The sequence below is a fragment of the Nannobrachium achirus genome, assembly GCF_963921795.1.
Source record: "Nannobrachium achirus genome assembly, chromosome: 22".
Lineage (NCBI taxonomy): Eukaryota > Metazoa > Chordata > Actinopteri > Myctophiformes > Myctophidae > Nannobrachium > Nannobrachium achirus.
This window is the reverse complement of record NC_137829.1, coordinates 15,313,404-15,333,051: the sequence shown is the minus strand read 5'-3', so window position 1 is coordinate 15,333,051 and position 19,648 is coordinate 15,313,404. Positions and strand designations below refer to the sequence as shown.

Here is a 19,648-nt window from a genome sequence, read left to right as displayed (position 1 = left end):
AACTCTGAGAGTGTACAAATTAACCATAATATTTGGTTCCATTTGTACACTCTCAAGATTATGGGGGTTTAAAGGGATATTACACTTTCAAAAAACTTTTTGTCATTGTATGGTCTAATCAGGCTTGTATGAACACCCTGAACAGTTTTTAGTTTTCTTCATTCAGTATTTAGATATTTGATGTAAAAGTTATCTGGCCCTCCAGGCCCAGGGCCTCTCCCCACACACACTCATTGTAACTTCAAACTCCATTTTAACCATGATAGATTCATTAAAAATACCCATTATCTTTTCTGGTGACTCAAACTACCCTCCTAATACGTGAGCAGGCCGTGTTTTTTCCATAACGTTTTTCATGTATTTTTAATAATTCTTTGTGAAAATGGAAAAAATTAAATACAATAAAAATATATAAAAAATACATGAAAAACGTTATGGAAAAAACACGGCCTGCTCACGTACTAGGAGGGTATTATGAGTCACCAGAAAAAATAATGGGTATTTTTAATGAATCTATCATGGTTAAAATGGAGTTTGAAGTTACAATGAGTGTGTGTGGGGAGAGGCATGGGCGTGCCGGGCCTGGTAACTTTTACATCAAATATCTAAATACTGAATGAAGAAAATTAAAAACTGTTCAGGGTGTTCATACAAGCCTGATTAGACCATACAATGACAAAAAGTGTTTTTGAAAGTGGAATATCCCTTTAAGGCTCATAAGATGAACAGGCTGTTAAGAACCAGTGTGCTGTTTCAGCCTCTAGGTGGCAGTGTAGTGGCAGGGTTGTAGTGTAGTTATGATGGAGGTAAGTCAGTGCTGTAGGTTTGAAGAGGATCTCTGCAGAACTCCTGTTCATAATAACTATTTATAATCAATAACTATGCGATTGATTATACATTGTTAAAGCCTAATTAAGCCATTTAGACCTGAACGCGTTATTACTTTAACCATTTTATGCTTTAACTATTGAAAAATAGCAGATGTACAATTGTAGATCTGCTATTTTTGAAAAATTGTGAACATTTGTCAAAAGTCTTTGAGCACCGTGAGCTTGTAGATCTGCTATTTTTCAATAGCTAAAGAATACAATAATTCCAGGTCTAAATGGGAGACAGAGACAGACAGCAGACAGTGGACGTCAGCCACCTGTTGACTTGAGGTGTCGGCTGACAGTGGAGTCAGGAATAGACCTGATGGACCAAATAAGACCAACCAGCGTTAGCTGCTATAGCCACTACTTTACATATGAACAGACACTTTTTACATCTAAAAAGCTGGATGTGGTCCTCAAACATCACAATTTTTTTTTAATGAGGACCCCCTGGAACCCCTCAAAGATGCCTGTGGACCTTGAGGGACCATTGCTGTGATGCACAAAATAGAAATTGTAGTTATGGGCACATGATAATGGTCAATGGGCGTGTGCAAAGTTCAGATCAATAGCTAAAGCCACTGAGCAGAACCGGGCAGAACAGACAGGTTTTGATGGCACCTTTCCATATAGAGCAGTGGTTCCCAAACCTTTTAGCCTGTGACCCAAAAGAGAAATTAGATGTTTGCCCGGGACCCAAACTAGTGAAAACAGCAGATCTACAAGATCACAAGTCTTAAATATTTGTTTTCTAATTTATAGGATTGCTTTGATTTTAGCTTTATTCATTAATGAAATTACTTAGAAAAAGTTTTAGTTTTTTTTTTATTATTCATGAAAATCGTTTTTAGAAATTATAATAATAATTCAAAACAAAATGTAGGAAACCAAAAATGAAGGGACCCACAAAAATGTGTCTGCGACCCACAAAGGGTCCAGACCCAGTGCTTGGGAAACAGTGATATAGAGGGTATGCAATCATATGCCACTCAATGGCAAAACTGGCAAAAGCTATAGCAGCATGAAAGTATGGAAGTGCTCATCCTCACTACTGACTCCCCTTGACCCCTGCTGACTCCTAATGATTCTGGTTGAACAGAGTCAGGGTGCTGATATTGTGCATGTTGGCTGACTGGAAACAGTCTGATACACCAGTAGGTCTCTGTGGGGTCCAGGGACCCTCAAGTTGTCCCAAGACAGGTTAGATAATAGAGCAGGGACCGCATATTGTCCCACCCTGAGCAAGCAATTCATGCAACAGTCAGACAACGAAAAACTCTCCCTTTACTGGAAGAAACCTCAGGCAGACCCCGACCCCGGCCATGTGCCTCGACCCTGTCAGGGGGGTAAGAGACAGAGGGAGCAACTGGAATCTTGTCAGGAATTCTTCAGGGACACATTTAAAAAAGTGAACTGACCGTTAAGAACGGGCCTTTCTGTGTGGAGTTTGCATGTTCTCTGGGTAGGTACCCTCACAAAAAACATGCAGTAATCCTGGTTTCTATACTGCCTCCCCCTGGCCACCCGGGGCACCTGATGGAGGGGAAAGGAAGCGGTTGGAATAACGTGTTCCTTCCACGCTCGTCCCATCAGTTTCACACTGGACACTACACTTCCTAGGGTCCTCCTCTGTCCAAAGTAGATCGGATGGGCGGTTCTCGAAATATGTTAAGTACATACATACAGTACAGAGATTCCTAGCAGTAATGAAAAATGTTGCGTGTTAGTGGCCTGTTGGAGCCTCTCTCTCACTCCATCTCTCTGCCTGTCTCACTCTGTCTTCTATGACTCTTCCGTTCCCCTCTCCCTGTCTCCCTCTCTGTCTGTCTGGCTCCCTGTCTCCCTCTCTGTCTGTGCCCCTCTCTCTCCCTGTCTGTCTCCCTGTCTCCCTCTCTGTCTGTCTCCCTGTCTCCCTCTCTGTCTGTCTGGCTCCCTGTCTCCCTCTCTGTCTGTGCCCCTCTCTCTCCCTGTCTGTCTCCCTGTCTCCCTCTCTGTCTGTCTCCCTGTCTCCCTCTCTGTCTGTGCCCCTCTCTCTCTGTCTGTCTTTCTCTCTCTGTGCCACTCAGAGGACCATAAACAGAGTGAACACTTAGCCTGTGTTTTTTCCTTTTTGTTGTTGTCCCACCCTCTGTCCTTTGTACTCGTGTCACTCAACAGTCATTTCCCATGCCAGTATGTTGAGGACAGTTCCCTCTGGAACTCCCTGCTAAAGTGCCGCGACCGCTTCTCTTTGCAGATAGCAGACGATAATCGCTATAAAAAAATGAGGGGGCACGGTGGCGCAGTGGTTAGCGCTTCGCCTCACAGCTAAAAGGTCCTGGGTTCGATTCCCGCCGGGGGACGCTGTGGGTGCTGGGGGCGTGTTTCTCCCTCCGCGTCATCAGCGCCCACACCTTTTATTTTATGAGCTGCATATCCGGTATACCACTTAAACCATCTATAATTGGTCAAAACAGACCTGTAATTAACATACTTGATATGCAGTCTTTGCCAAAAAATAGCCGATCTACCAGCTCTTTTGGCAAATGTTCCGCCGCCAGGATAATGGATGCTGGGGATATTTTGATTATCGCGATAATATTGGAATTCGCACATTTCTTTGGTCACAATAATCGTGATCTGACATGTTCATATCGTCCTCTCCCTAATAGCAGCCTTCTGGCTCATCACAAACCACCGTGAACCTTCCTCCTGGCAGTGCACGGGAATTGTTTTGGTAGAGATGACGTCAGACTCCAGGACCTCACATTCTGCTGTGTTGGAAGAAGGGAAACATGGAAAAATCCTAGTAGGGAATTCCATGGGTTGGGTTTCACAACAGCCCTCCATTGTTTCTCCTTTTTATGTTAACCACTTGAACCCTAACGTCTATATTCTGAGAACTTTAGTCAAAAATAGCAGATCTACAAGCTCACAACGCCTCGCAGCGCGAGGCGTCGTGAGCGTGTAGATCGGCTATTTTCGGCAAAGAGGTTTGGTGTAGAGGGGAAAAAAAGAGCAGACTAAGTACAGAGTGAAAGGTCCAGTTTATTAAGTATTGTTCAAGTGGTTAAATATCTGAAAACACAAATTGACATGAATCCAAAGTATACTGATGATTGTGCTGTCTCACACACACACACACACACACACACACACACACACACGCACACGCACACGCACACGCACAAGCACAGACACAAACCAGCAGCTGCCAGCACCTAGTTTGGAGTTAAGGGCAAGCTGGGCATCTATTTGTGGAATTATGGAGTCATGCAGATAGTCAGTCACGCACACGCACACACACACACACACACACACACACACACACACACACACACACACACACACACACACACACACACACACACACACATATACTGTACTATACTTGTGAGGAGGGTTTTATGAATGGCAATGTAAAAATAATTTGCCATTTTTAAATCTGAACCCTAAAGCCGAAAATAACTGATCTAATCCCAAACCCGAAATGCCTAATCTTAACCCCAACCCCAACCTGAATCTTATCAACCTAACTCTAAAACTAATTTTTAACCATGAAATAACAATTTATCTTGTGAGGACCAGGAAAATGTCTATTTCTCATATTCAAGAATAGTAATATAAGAACACACGCACGCACGCACGCACGCACGCACGCACGCACGCACGCACGCACGCAGACACACACACACACACAAAAAGCACAAAAGCACACAAAACAAAGGACTAGAAACCCTAACCCTAACCCTAAATATAGTTATTGTCTCCACATGACACACATAGGGATGGGACGATATGAAAATGTCATATCACGATTATTGTGACAAAAGAAATCGTGATTTACGATATTATCGCGACAATCAAAATCCATTATCCTGGGCGGAACATTTCCAAAAATAAAAAAAGGCTGATCTACAAGCTCACAACGTGTCGCAACGCGATGCGTTGTAAGCTTGTAGATCAGTTATTTTTTTGACTAAGAGATTTGGTAGAGAGTGAAAAAAGACTATCAAGTATGTATATTAATAGTACGTTTTACCAATAGAGGGTTTAAGTGGTACCGGATATGCAGCTCGGCAAATAAAAGGTGAATTGATCCCAGTGCATGACGGAGGACGATTTCACGATAAATGAAATCTCCACGATATGATTATCGTGAGTGTTTTTTATCACGATAAACGATAACAACGCTTATCGTCCCATCCCTAATCATGTCACTTCTGAAGCATTCCAAACATTTCCAATAATCAATGCAACGTGCCCAAAGCGTGTCACGGGGGTCCTGCACATCTGTCCCGCTGTTAATGATTGGCGCGTCCATCTATGGCTCAGCTGGGATGCATCTAACAGTGCGTGATTTTTGGCATCTGTTAGCCTGACATGTTATTTGCTCCGTGTTTATGCTGCGGAGTGGAGAACCGGAGGGAGAGCACTCCAGCTTTCAGTGGTGGAAAGTACTTTCACTCAAGTGTCGCATTTAAGTAACACTTTTCGGGGTACTTTTACTTTACTTCAATGAGTGAATGTTGTACTTTTTACTCCACTACAACCAGTAAGACTCCCTAATCGGGAGATAAGTGACCGCCACGTCGCATACACAAACTTTAGAAGGCAATTGTAGCCAATCAGGAGGCATATGGGAAATGGGACAGATCCATGTTGATGACATGACTTTAGAGATACTGTGTACCACTTTGTGTGATTTTACACCAAAATTTGTAGGAGCAGTGTTCAAAAATGTGTTTTGCAAAAATCGGCCTGATGGTGGCGATATAAGAGGGGCATGTGAGAAATCAGGGACGGAGGTTGTGATTTGCCAAACAATTTGCGTGATTTTAGGCCAAAATGTATAGGAGCAGTGTTCAAAAACGTGTTTTGCAAAAATTGGCCTGATGGTGGCGCTAAATGGGACAGATGCATGTTGATGACATGACTCTAGAGATACTGTGTACCGCTTTGCGTGATTTTAGGCCAAAATCTGTAGGAGCAGTGTCATATTTGAAAACGTTAGTTACTTTGTAGATTTAGATTATTAGCTATTACAAAACATGCGTTGACCAATTAAGCCCTATTCTATTACTTACAGGTAACTTAAAAATAGCAGATCTAGTAGAAATGGTTTGACACATTTGCAAAAATGTGCAGAGTTTTACTTTGCTGCTGGAAGTAATATTCTGATGCCAATGCTTCTGTACTTTGACTCTAGTATGAATGGAGAATACACACCATTTAGCTCCAGCTGTTGCTGTGTGTTTCACTTTGTGGCAGTGATACTTTTACTTAAGTAAAACCTTTAAGTTCTTCTAGCACCACAGCTTGGACGGAGGTAAACAAAGGTCTCTTTCTATGAGACACAGTGAACGGTGTGTGTGTGTGTGTGTGTGTGTGTGTGTGTGTGTGTGTGTGTGTGTGTGTGTGTGTGTGTGTGTGTGTGTGTGTGTGTGTGTGTGTGTGTGTGTGTGTGTGTGTGTGTGTGTGTGTGTGTGTGTGTGTGTGTGTGTGTGTGTGTGTGTGTGTGTGTGTGTGTGCACTCTCAACACCCAAACTGGAGCCACGCTGTCAGATATCCCAGAGAGCTGACACACACACACACACACACACACACACGCAGGCACACATGCACGCACGCACGCATGCACGCACAGAGAGCTAAGACAGCTCGATCTTAAGTGAAAACATCCCGCCCTTGCAAATCAGATCCTTGCGAGTTAAAAGCCGGTGCGCGCATGTGTGTGTTGTGTGTACGTCTGTCCAGTGGCACGTTGACCTCTGTGTGTGGTTCCCGGCAGGAGGCGTCAGGGTGGCCACTTTAATTTGAGTAACCACCTAAGAATAGACAGTGCAGTGTGACAGCAGAGAGAGAGAGAGAGAGAGAGAGAGAGAGAGAGAGAGAGAGAGAGAGGGAGAGAGAGAGAGAGAGAGGGAGAGAGAGAGAGAGCATGGGAAAGTGAGGACTAAATGTGAGAACAGGGAGGGAGGTGGGTGGGTGTGAGAGAGAGAGAGAGAGAGAGAGAGAGAGAGAGAGAGAGAGAGAGAGAGAGAGAGAGAGAGAGAGAGAGAGGGAGAGGGAGAGGGAGAGGGAGAGAGAGGGAGAGGGAGAGAGGAACTCACATCCACGGTGCTTCCCAGTGCAGGAGTCAGTCTTCTGGTAGTTGTGTGTGAAGCACAACTCCTCTCCCCTTCAACACACGCACACACACACACACACACACACACAGACACAACAACACAGACCGGCTAACGCTCTGCTTAGGACTGAAAGGATCGAAGTATCGCCACCAAGACACAGGGATCTATTTGGATCTATTTGGCTGGTATTGGGATTTGGGAGGAGTGCCATCATCATCATCATCATATATCCGTTCTGGAACTATAACTGGTTAAGCAATGGAAATAAACGGCCGCGCGATGCCCCCCTCCATCCCTGAGGACGGAGAGGCCCCGGACGTCCCGTATCGTCCCGCAGGGGAGATGAACGGCGGCGGCGGGGGGGAGGACGAGGTGCCCGTCTCCAAGACCCAGAGGCGGAAGAGCGACGTGAAGGTCTACAAGGAGTTCTGTGACTTTTATGCCCGATTGTAAGTAAACACAGACAGGGCTGATGCACCAACTTCTGGGCCCTGGGTACAAGGATTCACAGACTTTATTTTGTGCTTTAATTATTGAAGAATAGCAGATATACAAGCTCACAGTGCCGCGCTGCAAGCTTGTAGATCTGCTATTTTTTTTAAATCGTGAAAAGTCTTTGAATATTTCAAATCCTTCTAAGGTTTTTTTGAAAAACCTATGTCAGTGGTGCTCAAACTTTTTCATGTGAAGGACCCCCAAAATGATATGTATTTGGCCACGGACCCCCATCTCAAAATATTTCGTTCCAGGGACCCCCAGAAGCAAAATTTGAGTTAAAAACGTTCACTCTAAAAATGCATATTCAAAGATTTGCACACATTTTCACGACTTTTCAAAAATAAATCTACAAGCTCGCAGCGCAGCACTCAGTGCTAAACTGTGAGCTTGTATATCTGCTATTTTTCAATAGCTAAAGTACTAAATAATTAAGGCCCCTCCACCTTGGGCCCTAGTAACTCAGTCCCACTGTCCCCCCCCCCCCCCCCCCCTTGTGACGCCCCTGCCGAAATCATCATCAGAGTTTTATTAATTAATGTGGAGGATTATAATTTTTTGGCTTGCTCTCCCTCGCCACTTTGAATGTTGATTCACGGGAGAACTTGTCACTGTAAAGACAAGACGGCTGTTACAATATAGTCAAAAATCAAATGCCATGATCTAACCACTTAAACCCCTCTACTCGCCGATGTACAAGCTCACAGTGTGTCACGTTGGGACACATTGTGAGCTTGTACATCTGCTATTTCCTCCCCCCTGAATATGGATGATGGGGTTAAAGTGATTAAATGGAGGGTTTGTGTGTCTTTTTATTTGGAGTTAAGGAAGGCCTATGCGGAGGTCTGTCCACTTAGGATCTCACTTATACTTTGGGCAAGTGATAAGGTTTTTGTTAAAACGCTATATTTTGATAGTAATCATTGCTATTGTGTTTGTCCAATCACAGGGGTATCCTTGTCTCTCCACTTTAATAAACAGAAACCTAGGCCTATATACTGTAGGTGTCAAAATGTCAGCCAATCAGGGGAGAGTGACCATTTTTGAGTCATCACTTCAAAGTTCACTTGTTTAAGCTGTATCCTGTCTGAGTTTCATATCCTGATTGGCTAAAACCGGTATCCCGAACAGAAAACAAATGTTGTAGTATGTTTTAGTAAAGAGCCGGAGAAACATGGAGACTGCTGTTAGTCTGAACAAACACTCTTATTGAAAAATGAGTACTGTCTCTATATCAATATACTGTAGAGTCATTTAACACTTATTTTAACCAAAGACAATCACTTACCCTAGCTTTTAAGTTATAACATTCTGATATAAAACTTATTCATCAAATACGGCAAGTCGACGTGAGATCCGCCCTGCCCAGACAGTTTTTATTTTAGTTTATTTTATCAAATTTTTAAGTTGTTTATGGAGTCCATCTGGGTTGTGTTTTCTAAGATTAGCCCTGGTTACATAATGTGAGGAATTCTGGTGTATTGGTTGGAGCTTGGAGAGGGCTTTACAATGGAGTTGCTCTTCTAAAGCTTGTCCCAGGTGTTGTGTTTGTCTAGCTGGGGATTGCGCTCAGCTCACCACACCGCCGGCCTCTGGGCCGAAGCGAGGCCGCGAGGATGAAGTGAGTGCTATTTTAGTGCCAGGGGGGAGTTTGTTATGCAAAGTGAAATATGCCAACTGGCATGCCAAGTATGTCTGCCGGAGACTAGCAAGGGTTGGACAGCATGTCACATTATGCAGTAACGTAGGATATCTGCTTGTGCTGTGTGTGTGTGTGTGTGTGTGTGTGTGTGTGTGTGTGTGTGTGTGTGTGTGTGTGTGTGTGTGTGTGTGTGTGTGTGTGTGTGTGTGTGTGTGTGTGTGTGTGTGTGTGTGTGTGTGTGTGTGTGTGTGTGTGTGTGTGTGTGTGTGTGTGTGTGTCTGTGTTTTACATGTACCATTGGTATTAATGCATCTACTTAATGATTTTTAGTTTACTAGTCAAATTACATAACCAAAATGTATTTGGGACTGTTGTGTGTGTGCACAGAAATATCACAATCACTTATATAGTGAGAATAGTGAGACTACTTCAACCACTTAAGTCCTATAGACTTTTTTTGTACAAAGCATATAGGGCTATTCATGAGTTGCATTTGTAGTCCTAAACGGCCATGCTGAGGACCAACACAGGTGTTTCTATTTGTCTGAATCAGAACACCTGTGTTGGTCCTCAACATGGCCGGTGTAGGACTACAAATGCAACCCATGAATATATATTTTTCCACCCATTTCCAGAGATAACAACGAAAAGAACAATGTGTAAGTACCGCTTGTCATCAGGCAACCACTACTCTATAGTTACAAATAAACACTGAATCCTCATTATGGTTGTCGATGAAGCAGGGGTCATGCATGTTCCCAGGGGTTAAAGTTCTCAGTCTTGGGGACTGATTTCAATCTTGAGGATTCCATAGGGGCTATTTCTGAGATCAGTGCAGATCTACCAACAAACTAATTGTAGCGATAGACGCGGCGTGAATGACAAAGTCGTCAAACCGCTAGGCAAGTGATCTCCAAACTAAAAATCAGTTGTAATTTCGAGATATGAGTATTTGAATTGGCCAGACTAGCATTGAATACAACAGAACTTCAGAAGATACTTATGTAAAATGAAGGCTAGTTATATTTCTCATGGTTGTGTTGAGCTGGGTGTCTACGTAGTGTGCATGAGATGAATGGGGACACAATATTCTGCAGTATGCAGGCACCAGTGCTCAATAGGGATGGGATGATAAGCGATAGTATAGTTTATCGTGATAAAAAACACGATCTCGTATGGTGGAGATTTAATTTATCGTGAAATCGTCCTCCGTCATGCACTGGGATCAATTAACCTTTTATTTGCCGAGCTGCATATCCAGTACCACTTAAACCCTCTATTGGTAAAATGTACTTGTAATATATGCACTTGATAGTCATACAGTCTTTTTTTCACTCTCTACCAAACCTCTTTGCCAAAAAATAGCCGATCTACAAACTCACAACAAGTTGCGACGCATTGTGAGCGTGTAGATCTGCTATTTTTTGGCACATGTTCCGCCCCTGGATAATGGATGTTGGGGATATTTTGCGATAATATTGTAAAATCGTGATTTCTTTGGTTACTAATCGTAATATGAAATTTTCTTATCATCCCATCCCTAGTGCTAATTATGTCTCAATTTTGGTCAAAATGAAACGGTGATTATTATAAATACAAATAGAGACTGCAGGACAATTGCCCAGCTGCAAAAAAAACATTCACACACACACGCACGCACACACGCACGCACGCACGCACGCACGCACACACACACACACACACACAAAAATAATCAAATCATGTGGATCTTGGGAAGGGGGGTATGGCTCCAAATTAGCGGAGGTACTACTACTAAGTTAGCCGACTGGCAAGGCGTTTGGCTCTTTGCAGCTGTTTGCAAGATTAGTTCTGGACATAAACACACGTATAATAATAGACCGTTCGCCGCCTGCAGAGCCACGCTGTAAAAAAATCTAATCTAATCCAGTGTTTCTCAACCTGTGGGTCGGGACCCCCAGGGGGGTCCCCAAATTGTTTTGGGGGGTCCCCAGATGATTAACTTAATGTGCAACATTGTTTTCTCGCTCAACAGTAAACAACCCAACAAAGTTTAAGTGTATAGACTATCGAGGGTATATCTGCACATTTCTAAAGTGACAATTTAAGGACTTTTTAATACCTGTAAAATGACAAATTAAATATTGCCCAAAATGTCAAACATTAGAGGCAGAAATTGTGCGAGGCATTGTGAGCATGTAGATCTGCTATTTTCACTATATAACCGTGTTATTCAAAATGTAATGCCTCAACTGTTAGTGCTCGTCAAGGTGGGGGGTCCCCAGTTAAAATATGATTATTTTGGTGGTCGCGGCCCGAAAAAATCCACTGATGTGCATCCGTTTATCGTTGCACGCATACGTATTCCTACAGGCTGGGGGCGACACCCGTCAGCAGGGAGTGTTGGGCGGGAGGAGTAGAACAGAGACGCTTTACGGTGGGGGCAGTGGCGTCAGTTCAGCAAAAGCTAAGGTATGGCAACATGACTGGTTTCTTGCAAGACATACCTTAGCAAAAGGCACGATAAGGATTACTACAAGTAAGACAACATCACGATTATTGTGACAAAAGAAAACGCGATTTGCGATATTATCGCGATAATCAAAATCCATTTTCCTGGGGCGGTACATTTGCCAAAAAATTGCCGATCTACAAGCTGCTATTTTTTGGCAAAGACATTCGATAGAGAGTGAAAAAAAGACTGTATCAAGTGCCAATTATAGAGGGTTCAAGTGGTACTGGATATGCAGCTCGGCAAATAAAAGGTGAATTGATCCCAGTGCATAACGAAGGACGATATCACAATACATTAAATCTCCACGATACGATTATCATGAGTGTTTTTTATCACGATAAACGATAATATGGCTTATCGTCCCATCCCTACTTCTAGTTACTCCAAACAGAAGAGGCCAGTATGAGCAGGGAGGACGTTGGGACAGTTCGGCTCCACTCTGGGACATACATGTGTTGACAGCCAGCCTCCAATCATAGTCACCGAGCAGCACACTGCGGTGAACCCCAAGGGTCATGGGTTCACCACGTCCCCCTGTCCACTTTTTAGCCTTCATATCGTCCTTCTACATCTCGCTATTTGTGACTCAGACCATCGCATAGCTCTGTTCGGTCGGAAGCGAATGATTGTGGTCGCTTAAGTGGAATTTTGTTTAAGATTCCACATCTCCTTATAAGTCCTGTTGTGTGAGGATGGGCGAGGGAGAGTAGTCGAGAGTTAGGGAGTGTGTGTGTGTGTGTGTGCGCGCGCATGTGTTGTGTGTGTGTGTGTGTGTGTGTGTGTGTGTGTGTGTGTGTGTGTGTGTGTGTGTGTGTGTGTGTGTGTGTGTGTGTGTGTGTGTGTGTGTGTGTGTGTGTGTGTGTGCGCGCGCGCATGTGTTTGTGTGTGTGCATATGTGCGTGTGTGTGTGAGAGAGAGAGGTGGGGTAGAAAATGCCCAAGGGATGTGTCACTTCCTCCCAGCATTCTTTGAGGAATGGCCAGTTGCGTCAGTTCAGCAAAAGCTAAGGTATGGCAACATGACTGACTGGTGTCTTGCGTGCCAGACGCCAGTCATGTCGCCATACCTTAGCAACAAACATGATATATTTATTTTAAGAAGTGCATTTAATTTTTTCCCCCTGTAGCCAAGGTATGGCAGCTGCCATACCTTGCCATACCAAGTTGACGCCTCTGGGCAGGGGTAGGGCTCAGGGTTCATGAGCATTGGGTCCAGACAGGGGCGTGGCGGCGGAGCAGAACAATATGGATGTGATAAGAGGGTGAACGCACGCAGCAGCGTGAAGACCAGAGCCAGATGGAGGCTATACTGTAGTGTACACGTTGATGCAGCATCTTGTGTCAATGTGGTGAGAGTGCTATAATAGGCTCTATCTAATGCACAGCAGCCATGTCGGACAGGAATTGGGCCTCCCTTACTTATTTTTTGCATGAATGGAATACAGTTACTCTTGGCGCTGAATTTGGTGCATGCTTGCTAAGCAAAATCAGGGAACACTAAGCAATACGGCAAAGAACCTACGGTCAGAAAGCTGTGAAAGCTCCCCCGTCTCCCATCGTTCACCCCTTAACCTCTCTCTCGGCCTGGTGTCGCTATTTTGGGTGTCATGTCATTTCAGGCGAAAAACTCTTTAAAAGGTTTCAAAGATGATCTTGAAGCTCACAAGCTCACGTTCTCGCTGTGCAACACCGTTGTAAGACACAAGTATAAGTGGTTAATGACTTACCTTGAACTTTACAAGTGGCTCTGGATAAGAGCGGCTGCTAAAAGCCTCAATTGAGTAAAGTGATTGTTCCGGGCTGTGATCAAGCTTATATGGCTGATGTCTCCTCTTGTCTGTCTGTCTGTCTGTCTGTCTGTCTGTCTGTCTGTCTTTTTAATACCTCTAAAGGACATAGTAAACATTGGCCAGATTGTCAAATATTAGAGACAGAGATTGTGAAAATAGCTGATCTACATGCTCACAACGCCTCGCAACAAGAGGCGTTGTGAGCATGTAGAGAGCATGTAGGTTCAAAGTTAAAATATGATTATTTTTGCAGCCTGAAAAGGTTGAGAACCACAGAATGTGTGAATTGCTTTCTACCCGTGTCGGGTAGAAAGCTCATATCTCCATAATATTATCTTTTTATGGGTTTTTTTCTCGTAATACTCAGTCGTACCATAGTGGCAGTGCCATACAAAAGTAGGTAAGCTGGGTTGTACAATGTGGCCCCTGGTGTGACTATACTCTTGGCCGACATCATTAAAACGCTTGTGCTGCTGTGGAGCAACAGAGCAGAGGCTGATGGGGAATGTACACACACGCACACACACACATACACACGCACACACGCACGCACGCACGCACGCACGCACGCACGCACGCACGCACGCACGCACGCACGCACGCACGCACGCACACACACACACACACACACACACAATGATGTAACACAGTCAGTATGGATGGATGGCATCGAACGCTGAACACCTTACATGGTCTTGTGTGTGTGTGTGCGTGTTTGTGCATGCGTGCGTGCGTGCATATGTGCGTGCATGTGTCACAGTTGCCTGGACACTCTTTGGAATTCTGACCTTTTAAACAAAGCAGACAGAAAATAGTCTACCTCCTCTTTCACTCTCACTCTCACTCTCTCTTCGTCTGTCTGTCTCTGTCTCTCTTTCTCTCTGGCTCTCTCTCTCTCTCTCTGTCTTTCTCTCTCTCTCTCTCTCTCTCTCTCTCTCTCTCTCTCTCTCTCTCAATCTCTCTCTCTGTGCCGTATAGCCTCTAGGTGTCATTGCCTGGTGATTGTGAACATTTCATGCTCAATCTATTAGTAATGGCTAGCCGCTGTGTTTTGTTCCGTGTTTTGCTGGGGGGCCCCACTGGAGTCCTCTCAAGGACCCTTATAGGGGTCCGGGACCCATTTTGAGAACTGTGTGCTTAGTTCAAAATTCCCCACATCTGTTGAACACGTTCCTTGACCCGGTCAAAACATGGGCCCAGAGCCAGTGGTTGAGAAACACTATCTAGACAGTTTTTTCAACACCCAGCGCTGCCCTGATTTGAACTCACGCACGTGCGCACACACACACACACACACACACACACACACACACACACACACACACACACACACACACACACACACACACACACACACACACACACACTGTGAGATATCCTCGCTATCATCATAATTTGTTCACACGTTGTTGTTTACAGCGCATGGTTTTTGGGACGTGGAGCTCCTTGGCAGATACTGTACAATTATTGGCTAGTTTAACAGGCGCTCTCTTTTCATTAAATCTGGGAGTGGAGCACACCAAATTGAGTTGCCAAGCCAGACGTCTGCTTTCTGCCATGTACACGCACGCACGCACACACACACACACACTCAGTCACTCACGTGCACACTCACACACAGAAAGCTGATACAGTGATAATTCATTACTTATGGGTCAGTTTGTGGAAAGGCTCTCCCATCTTCCAACATCCCAGCGTTGGGATGAGCGGAACCAAAATGAGCTGTCATATCTCATTCTGACTACCTATCCCAGCTGTTTTTATGACAACAAGCAGTGGTATAAAGCAGTGGTTCTCAAACTTTCCGGGCCAGGACCTTCAAAATAATCATACATGAACGGGGGACCCTCCACCCTGACAACAACTTGGAATTTTAGGAGTTGAGGCATTACATTTTAGTTTGATTCGGTTCCACAGATATATTGTGAAAATAGCATTTTGAGGCGTTGTGACTAACATTTTGAGAACCACTGGTCTAGAACAGCGCTTCCAAACCTTCTCTGGATAAGGGCCCACTTGAAAAGGGTTCGTATCCCACAATCTGCCCAATGCATTTTCTGAGCATGTTTATTTCAATGATCAGTCAATGGCTAGTGTTCCATATACAGTATATCAACAAATCTGAAGCTCTATTATATACTTGTCACACAACTGATGCAAGGGGGCGGCAGTGGCTCAGGGGTAGAGAAACCGTCATTAGAACATGGAGGGTTCCCAGTCCGATCCCGGGCTCCCCCAGAGTTAGTATCTAAGAGTCCTTGAGCAAGACTCTGACTATGCACCATTTACCTTTTATGCAAAAGTAGTGAAAATAGCCCATCTTGTCAGCCTGCAGATCGGCTGTCACCACTACTTTTGAACGCTTTTGCCACATTTAGAAAATGTGCCCAAAAGGCAGATTTATTCCTCATCTATTATTTTTTTAAATTACCAATCAACGATGATTGTATTGTAATCCTTATTCTTTTCCTCGATTAAACTGTTGCACCGCTGCAGATGAGTAAAACGTGTGCTCTCCTCTCATCCTGTCGTTGCAGCAACATGGCCAACGCTCTGGCCAACGCCATGTGCGAGCGCTGCAAGAGTGGCTTCGCCCCGGCAGAGAAGATCGTCAACAGCAACGGCGAGCTGTACCACGAGCAGTGCTTCGTCTGCGCTCAGTGCTTCCAGCAGTTCCCCGAAGGACTCTTCTATGAGGTGAGACACTTTTACTTAACCCATTTAGACCTGGGGCCCTATTTTCATCCATGCTAAACTCTAAACCCCTAAACTTTGCCTATTTTCAAATAACTGATCTACAAGCTCACAACGTGTCAATGTAGATCGGCCAAATGTTAAAAATTGTAAAAAAGGCAAAGAACTTCAGGGGTTTAGGGTGTAGCTTGGACAAACATAGGGCCCCTGGTACCTTTCAGTCCGGGAACACCTTTGAGTAACATTAGCTGTTGCTATATAGCAAGAGCTAATGTCATCTTTTGAATTCAAATCTGTTTTTCAGAAAACTTAAGTCAGGATTTACGACCGGACTACACCAGCAAACGTACGCGTATCCGTGAGCCTGGTGTTGCCAATATCATTGATATACTGTATATTGGATCTTTCCAAACGCGCTGTGTGTGCACCAGTAAATTCTACACACGTGAAAAGCCTTGGAGTAGTCCGGCCGTTAGAAGGCGTTTTTAGAATAGCTGCAGTACATATACGTATGTACATGCTGAAGTGGTTAATGTATGTTTTGCGATAATCTCAAATTCTCTATCTAAAGGTGTCAAATAATTATAGTGGAGTAAAAGTACAATATTTGCCACTGAGATATAGTGGAGTAAAGGTAATGGAAATTGGAAATACTCCAGTGAAGAAAAGGTATCTAAACATTTTAATTAAGTACAGTACTTGAGTAAAGGTAGGCCTACTACTTACTTTACACCACTGGTGTGGTGAGCAACTCTGTCACAGTGGGGGAAGCGTTTCCATTTAGGCATTAAAGCACCTCATCCTTTTTAAGGTTAAGAGAGAGAGAGAGAGAGAGAGAGAGAGAGAGAGAGAGAGAGAGAGAGAGAGAGAGAGAGAGAGAGAGAGAGAGAGAGAGAGAGAGAGAGAGAGAGAGAGAGAGAGAGAGAGAGAGAGGTCAAGAGATGTAGATGGCTTGTTGCTTCCAGTAAAGCCAATCAATAGTCACTGAAACGTGAAACAACAACACCACATGGCTCTCCAGCAGGCCCCTGAGAGCCCACAGACCATCTTTCAATAGCTGCATCAAAGGCAAGCTGCCTGTGTCTGTGTGCATGTGATCAAAGCTACCTGCCTAGACTCAGAGACATGTTTTTGTCTCTGGACTGCTGTTTTGAAAAGAGGTTGAACTGATTGCGACCGAAGGTCGCAGTTTACCATGAGAAACGGCACACCTTGTTCGCGTCTGTGTAGACGTGTCTATGAGTTTGCCGCTCTGACATCATGCTCTGATGTCACTGTGATGACAGTGGAACCACTCTACCAGAATGGGTTTGCCACACTGATATCACACTCTGGCTTCACTGTGATGTCACACAGAATCCATTTTATGCCCATATATGGAGTTCCCTGATGTCATCAATATGAATGATGCCCTGTTAGAGAGATCCCTGTGATGCCAGGGGGAACAAAAACCTTTTATGCCCATATATGGAGATAAGGAGATCCCTGGGATGCCAGGGGAACAAATCCCATTTATGCCCATATATAGGGCTGAGGCGTCTTACTAGTAAACTCAAACATATAATGCTTATAGTTTTATTCTAATCAAATATTTATAGTTGTATTTTGATGTATGTACCGTAGACACATAAAGAATATTTGTATTTTTTATTCTAATGTGCATATCGTTCTTCTTCTGCAGTTCGAAGGCAGGAAGTACTGTGAGCACGATTTCCAGATGCTGTTTGCTCCCTGCTGCCACCAGTGTGGTGAGTGCCTGCAACTGCAGTGTCATGAAACAATCGCGAATAAATACAAAATAACATTATGGCACGCAGCATAGTGTTTAATGATGATGATGATGATATAAAATGACTAATGTCTGAATGTCCAGGGGAGTTCATCATTGGCCGTGTCATCAAGGCCATGAACCAGAGCTGGCATCCGGACTGTTTCTGCTGTGACATCTGCCAGGCCGTGTTGGCCGACGTGGGCTTTGTCAAGAACGCCGGCAGGTAAGTGTCAGTGTGACATCGGCAGCTCCACGTGATGAGTTGCAATAAGTTTGATTGTTTGTGTTACTAATTACCTGGTGTCACTAGTAATCAGATATCTGTCAGTATAACCTTTATCGCAGCCAAAGGTGTTCACGGTACATGCTTAAATAAAAAAATAAAAAAATAAACATAGCTTTCAACCTATCCGTGACTTAATATCTGACTGAAATAGAAAGATAAAGCAGAACTCTTGCTCTCACTGTAATCCTCTCCATAAGAATAAAACCTTCTCTGTGGTTTTAGAAACATTTTTTATGCCTTTAATTGTAATAATATTTCACTGAAAGGACCACGTCTCCCATTACTACCTTTCTTCAAATAATTGGTCCTCATTTAATGGTCATTATATGATACAAAATATCACTCTGTGTATCGGAGGAGGGCTGTGACAGCACGTCACTTTGTGCCTCGCTGTGAGCTTGGACGTCTGCTATTTTCTTTTAAGATATTTTTTTTGGGCTTTTATGCCTTTATTGATAGGACAGTCTCTCTCTCTCTCTCTCTCTCTCTCTCTCTCTCTCTCTCTCTCTCTCTCTCTCTCTCTCTCAGGCACCTGTGCCGCCCGTGCCACAACAGGGAGAAGGCTCGCGGTCTGGGCAAGTACGTCTGCCAGAAGTGTCACGCCATCATCGAGGAGCAGCCGCTGCTCTTCAAGAACGACCCATACCACCCTGACCACTTCAACTGTAACAACTGCGGGTACAGTGCACACGATACGATACGATTATCGTTTCTTATCACGATAAACGATAATATCGATTATCGTCCCATCCCTAACAAACACACACCCATCCATCCATCCATCCATCCATCTTCGTCCGCTTATCCGGAGTCGGGTCTCGCAGGTAGCAGACTCCCAGACTTCTCTTTCTCTGGACACATCAGCCAGCTCTAACTGGGAGATTCCAAGGCGTTCCCAGGCCAGCGTGGAGATATAATCCCCCCATCTGGTCCTTGGTCTGCCCCGTGGCCTCCTCCCTGGTGGGTGTGCCTCCCTGTGGAGGCAACCAAGTGGCATCCACCTCATCTGGCTATGCCAAGGAGCAGTGGCTCTTCTCTGAGGCCACGTTTAGACGAAAACGGTCTCTGGAGAAAACGGCAAAATGTTGTTTTGTTCTCACTTCTTATCGTGCGACTACATGGAAACGCTTCCATGTCCTTGTTTACATTCACCATGGTAACGTGGCTGCATGTAGTCTGCCCATGAGCCATGTCGTTTCTTGCGTTTCTGCTTGCGTTTTCAGACGGTGACGTGAGGGGAGACCGTTGTCAACTTATCCACTCTAAACCTGGTCTTACTTCGTTGCATTTCCAACCCCCGAAAATGCAGTTGTCTTCTGAACAGAAGCATATCTGACATTTCATTTGGCGTTTTCTCGTGGAAACGAGGCTGAGTCTCTCAGGAATTGCCATCAACTCTCCAGAGGAAACCGTTTAGGCCACTTGTATGCACCATCTTGCGGGTCATGGCCCCCTCATGACCACAGGTGGGACCACAGGAATGAAGATTGACCG

The 19,648-nt window shown here is 44.4% G+C and overlaps 1 protein-coding gene across 3 annotated transcripts in view; it reads left to right on the top strand.

Annotated features, from left to right (window-relative positions):
* The window catches only part of lims2 (LIM and senescent cell antigen-like domains 2), a gene marked incomplete at its 3' end in the record, with an annotated part of 66,605 nt that overhangs the window by 32,122 nt on the left and 14,835 nt on the right, over positions 1–19,648 (top strand). For all 3 annotated transcript variants that reach the window (XM_080752702.1, XM_080752701.1, XM_080752700.1), the window contains 4 exons: positions 15,941–16,100; positions 17,779–17,845; positions 17,971–18,091; positions 18,683–18,832. In XM_080752702.1, coding sequence (XP_080608828.1) covers positions 15,941–16,100; positions 17,779–17,845; positions 17,971–18,091; positions 18,683–18,832 — 498 coding nt within the window. Of the gene's footprint in view, positions 1–15,940; positions 16,101–17,778; positions 17,846–17,970; positions 18,092–18,682; positions 18,833–19,648 lie in introns of those variants that run through there.